The sequence below is a fragment of the Xyrauchen texanus genome, chromosome 5 (genome assembly GCF_025860055.1).
Source record: "Xyrauchen texanus isolate HMW12.3.18 chromosome 5, RBS_HiC_50CHRs, whole genome shotgun sequence".
Taxonomy (NCBI): domain Eukaryota; kingdom Metazoa; phylum Chordata; class Actinopteri; order Cypriniformes; family Catostomidae; genus Xyrauchen; species Xyrauchen texanus.
The window spans coordinates 23,666,868-23,672,988 of NC_068280.1; the positions used below are offsets into that span (position 1 = coordinate 23,666,868).

The window sequence follows — 6,121 nt, forward strand, 5'->3', positions numbered from 1 at the left end:
CCCAGACCAATTACTCTTCCCAGTTCACCCCTGACCATGACAGGAAAAGGCACAAAGGAAATTCAGATTGTAATTCTCAAGTTTTATTAGTCGAATATTTAAAGCTGAATGAGTACTCAATTAATTGATTATTGTGCACATCCCTACAAAATACTCTAGTGGCATAAAAAATAGACTGTAGCATCAGTTCATTGAACATCATTTAACATTAGCAGTTGTTTGTATTTCACTCAGAACAACAAGAAATATTGGCTTTGTGTCCTCATATTTGTTTTTTACCCTACAAAAGTAATTTTTCTAAATACCATAAAACCATGAAAAATCCCCAAAATATTTATTGAACAACACGGTGGCCCAGTGGTTCGCATTGTCACCTCACAGCAAAAAAGGTCCTTGATTTGAGTCCCGGACAATCCTGGGCCTTATAGTTTACTTCGTGTAGGTCTTTCTTGTTTTAAGCAAAATTTAGTAAGGTTTGTGCTTAAAACAAAAAACTATTTGTCAATGGGGTACTAAAAATACATCTGAATTTAATCTATATTCTCTTAATACAAGCTTTATTTGCTTCTCATACAAATCTACAGTATCTTATTTTTTAAGGATTTTTTAATATTTTTACTGGAAACCAACAGAAAAATACTGATTAAGTAAACTGTTTCTGCAGTTTGGCAGTGTACAAATCCAAAATGGAAGAATAACCTTAGCCTTATGGTTCTGTAGGATCATGAAATTCCATGTGGCAAAGAAGAAATTTAAGGAAACACTACGCCCTTATGATGTGAAGGATGTAATAGAGCAATATTCATCCGGTCACCTGGACATGCTCTGTCGAATTAAGAGTTTGCAGACCAGGTAGGTCAAATCAACTACTGTCTACATGTTTTGCTATCACACACACAGACATGCACACATGCACCCACATACAACTTCTGATGAGGTGAACAAATGCATTATTTGAAGGCTTTTCAAACCATTTTGCTGTGAAAGACCACAGAGAACAAAAAATACAAGGAATAATTGGGAAATTATGAAAGCCAGGCTCTTGCATCACCCACATGAGCACCAACAAACAACATGGAGAATGTGCACTAACTACTAGGCCACAACTCATTCTATCTTTACATACTGTATGTATTCCACCTAACAGCATCACAGCAGGACCAAGGGGTCATACCCATTACACAGCCAATCCAAAGGCCAAGCCATATTACACAGCCAGTCAAAACTCATGTCTCAAAATAGTCTCAATATAGATCAATTTCACTCAAAGCAAAGGCAATCGATAATTGTATTCATTAACATCATTTGATTCATTTATCTTGTGCAACACTTATGAACTAAAATATACCTTTACTCAAAAATTACTTTTCCATTAAAAATTTTAACTAACACAGAGATTATTAGTGACCATGTGGCTGACCTCTATATCATATTCACACTGTTGTGTTTGGTTCTGATTAACATCATCTTGTTGACATGTGTTCTGATGATCCTGAGGCAATGGTTCTCCTTGCTCATATATGGGTCACTGGGTGGTGGGAACCCCCTCAGGTCCTGCTAGACCAGTTGTTCTCAACTGGTTTCGCTTCAGGATTTAGATTTTACATTGGACATCAAGTAGTGACTCAACACAGTATCATAATTGCTTATCTTACAAAAATAAAACAATTAAAAATCCTTAGAAACAAATATTTAAATATTTTACCAAGAACAGCATAGACACAACATGTCAATTTTGAAAGGAAGCAAAACCTTTGGGTCGTGACCCCTCTACTTCAGACTGTTAAGAAGCTTAAGTATATATATATATATATATCATTATTCCACGGTGGAAATATAATTTTGAGGTTTTTTTCATGTCTGCATGTATTTTTTACTAAAAACACCAATTTAAAGGGATAGTTCACCAAAAATGAAAATTCTCTCACCATTTACACACCCTCATGCCATCTCGTATTTGAATGACTTTCTTTTAAGAAGAAAATTAAGGGCCTTTTTTTCTTTATAGCTGTATTAGGTCTTTTGGTCCATTTTATGTTTTCTATTATATTTCCTTATTGAAGTCAATTGGAGTCAGAAATTCAAGGCTTTTAATTGAAGTGAAACCGGTGCCACCATGTGACCAAAACAGGATAGTACAATTCCTGACAAAGTTATTCATAAACAATGAAAATCAGTGAAAAGCAGTCAGATTAGTTGCGAGTCTGCATAATTTTAAATTTCTCAGAGAATATTTCAGTGTACAAAAACTATTCATATTTTTTTTTTTATGAATAATGTAAAGAGTCTGGTTCTATGTTAATGCTGGCCATTTCTAAATTGTCATGGATTATGAAACTTGTATAAACCATCCATGGGCAGGATTTACAATGCTATACTTGATGCCATTGACCATGTGTTTACTAAAAGGGGAAACATTTTCTCAGTTTTCAATCTTCTTCAAAGTTCTTTCACACAAAATCTACATTAAAAGTCATGAAACTTTCTTCATCTCATCTTAATAAAAAAACTGTTTTCACCTCTTATTGGGATGTGTATATAATTTTCTTTTTTAATGCAGTTCTAAATCATTTTATTCATGTCTCACTTTTTCTTACTTTCAGGGTGGATCAGATTCTTGGTAGGGGGCAGATGGCAATGGATAAGAAGATCAGGGAGAAACTGTTGTCTGATGGAGACATGCTAGAAGACGTGAGCATGCTGGGAAGGGTGTGCAAAGTAGAGAGACAAGTAAGTATAGAGACACAGATATATAGTGCATTACATATTCATAATCTCCTTTATTTTTGGTAATCAGTGCAGCCTGTGAAATGTCACACCATAAAAGGTATGAAATGGTCCATTTGTTGAAGAAATTTTATATACCATTGCTGTCAGATTTTATTGCTCATTATTATTATTGAAATACAATAATATACAATAATTTGGAAGATTTTGATCTATCCTCATTCAAGAATGTCAGAGCTGTACTTGAGAGCCTATTGCCTTCATAGAAACTATCTTACTGTGTATGTTACAAGATGGTCACTGAATGAACATGAAAGTTACTTTTTGGAAAAATTATGGAACCAAAATTTCAGTTTTCTGTATTTAATTTCCACAGGTACAGTCTATCGAATCAAAACTGGACTCTTTGCTGGACATCTACCGCCAGGTTCTGAATAAGGGTTTATCGTCTGGCCTCACTCTCTCCTCTCTTCCTCCCTTTGGCATGGAGGAGACATCAGACTATCAGAGCACCATCCTTAGTAAGGATCTCTGTTGCTCTTCTCAGGTCAGCCAGACCCTCAGCAGCAATCACCCCAGAGCTCTCCAACTCATATTAGCCCCCAATGAACTCAACCTCAACCAGAACAATTCCACAACATCTTCTCCTGGGCTCAATCCAGCCTCTGCGTCACCATTTAATTCATCCACTTTCCAGGTACCTTCAACCCCATCCACTGATTGTCCATCAGCACAAGGTAGTCCATCTCAGATCCTCAGTACCAACAGACTTCACTCTACTGGGGGTCACTTTCCTTTCGTCAGACAACCCCCTCTGCCTCCTCTATCCACAGCATCTTCAAAACATCAGCTATCTACTGCACCTTCTCAATCTGGCCTGACCCACATCATTGGACCATGTAGGTCTAACCCAGCTGACTATGCCCAGTCTTGCTTTAGGGGAGTTGGGCTAGAATTTGGGCTGAACTCTAGTATGGGCTGCAAGCTTCAGCAGAGAAGCAGACCCAGTGCTAAAGAGGATAGTTCTTGGAGGAGACATATAAGTCTGGATTCAGAAATGTATATGGACCCCCTGGCTGCAGTCTCTCCTCTTGCCCCAGAACAAGGCCAATGCAGTGGAGATAGAGGACAGGGGAAGTCTCTCTCTGTGCAGGACCTCATGCAGCCAGTCCTGGTGGATCTGGATATGGACAGACATTCTAGTCAGGCTAGTTTCTCCACCAGTGTTAGCAGCAGCCAGGACTCCTCAGCTGGGGGGATTGAGATGGGGGTGAGGGGCTGGGGAGAAGCTGATCTCTTTATCAGCGATAGAGACCTGGAGAATTCAACGAAGACGCTTGGTCAAGGGTTCAACTTTCTTCCCCAGCCCACCATTGATGCGTCCTTCCCCTCTGAGCTGCTTCGAACAAGTACTACAGCTGGTGCAAGCCACAGCATAGCAAGTGGACATACACCCAATACGGGCAGCAATGAGTCTATCAGTATGCCACATGTTCGACTAAAATAACGCAATCCAACATGTTACTTAGAAAATGCCTCCTATGGAATGAACCTTGAAATGAAAGCTTATTTTATTTTAGAGGTTTTTGTATTCTTATTGAGGGCAAACGGTATATAGAACATAATGGGATAGGGTGCCAATTTTTCCTCTTTCAATTTTTTTATAATTGTTCTTATGTTGTTGTTTTTTTTTTTTTTCAAAGAAATGGTTACATTTCATATAGATCACCGTACATGACATATCATTGCATGAATTGTTCTTTTAAGATGTACTGTAACATTAACACAAATGTGAGGAATGTGATAGAAAGTGCTAGATTTATAATCAAATGGCTAAAAATGATCAAAGTCTGAGATGGCATGAACTTTTGAATTGGACTGAATGAACACTGCATGTCTCCATCAGCAAAAGCCCTGTCACCAACCCAAAATTTAAAACATGACAGAAAAGAAAAAAAAATGAAAAAGAGTGTCATAACATCAGAGAGCAGAAATATTTTGCACCTTCTGACTTTATCATGTTATACTACAAGGTCATTTACTTTTCTTATGTAAAAAAGTACCAGATACATTAAACAAATTTGTTGCTGCTGAAAATTGTACAGTTTTGATAATGCAGATTAACCCTTCAATGCAGGGGAATTTCACCAAATTCTCTTACATATTCAGGTCTTTAGAGACCCAGCATGTATATATCTATCGCAAATGGATCTACAAAATGCCCAGATAGTGTAAAGTTTCAAAATATTTTCAAGATAGTTTGAAAATAATAGAATAAAATATATTTTGAAGTTTTTATTTTTCATATTTCAAAGAGATAATGCAACAAATCAGGACAAATCTAGAACAGGATCCATTTCTTTCACACTGAAATTTCACGAGGTGCATCTGGCTGTCAAACACATATTGAGCTACCCATAACACATGAGATACACATAAGCTACACTTAAGTATTTCCTCTGGCACTTACTGAGACTAAATAGATGCACAACTTACATTATTTCAGTAGTACACCCAAATGACAATATCATACTGTTCATGTGTTGTACTTGCTATAGTTTACTTCTATGTTGTTTCTTCATCAAATTGCAATGTCAAATATAAATCAAGTCAATCACTGAAACAACACCTTGAGTAACAAATAGCATGTATGAATGTGTAGATGTAAATGGGATACTTATAATTTACCATTGTCACACAGAAAATAACTGTGATGTAGTATTTATTTTTATGAATATAGTACTCATTTCTCTTGAAATAAACAAATAAATAGATATCCTGTGATATTAAACTTATATATACAGTAGATATGACAATCATAAAAATATATTTTATTGAAGTGCGCAAAAAATATATATATAATTTTGCCATTTTGGCTTTTTCGTTGTTGGCCTTTTTTTTTCAATTCTTTTTTTTTTTACACTTTATAAAATATAGATTGAGGAATACTAAACGGGAGTGGGTATAGGTCACTAAACACCCAAGGTATGTGTTTAAGGGTTAAATGTTAAGAAGAGAACCTTAAATTTGACATACTACATCAGTTGCAGTTTTTATAACAAAAGCTTTCTTAAAGGAACAGTTCCCCTTAAAATGTATATTTTGTCATCATCTACTCTAATCATCATCTAGCCTAATGTCCAAATTACATTCTTTCTTCTACAGAACACATAAGGAGATAATTTAATCCAGTACTGCTGGCTAAATTTTATACTAAAATTCTCAAATCAAATCATTGCTATCTAAACGGCACTGAATCCAATATTGCTGCGACATCAGTAACATCAAACCTCATTGGTTAATAGTTTCTTGTGACCAAATGTCACAACATAGTTACATTGTTTACAAAGATTTGATTTGAGAGTGAATAACTATTTACATTATGTTCTGTTCA

At 36.0% G+C, this 6,121-nt stretch overlaps 1 protein-coding gene across 2 annotated transcripts in view; it reads left to right on the forward strand.

Annotated features, from left to right (window-relative positions):
- Positions 1–4,824, forward strand: part of kcnq5b (potassium voltage-gated channel, KQT-like subfamily, member 5b) — a 171,777-nt gene extending 166,953 nt beyond the window's left edge. For both annotated transcript variants that reach the window (XM_052126036.1, XM_052126035.1), the window contains exons 12-14: positions 721–852; positions 2,604–2,730; positions 3,104–4,824. In XM_052126036.1, the coding sequence (XP_051981996.1) occupies positions 721–852; positions 2,604–2,730; positions 3,104–4,234 (1,390 nt within the window). In that variant the 3' untranslated portion in view covers positions 4,235–4,824. The remainder of the gene's footprint in view (positions 1–720; positions 853–2,603; positions 2,731–3,103) is intronic.
- Positions 4,825–6,121: the final 1,297 nt, after the last annotated feature.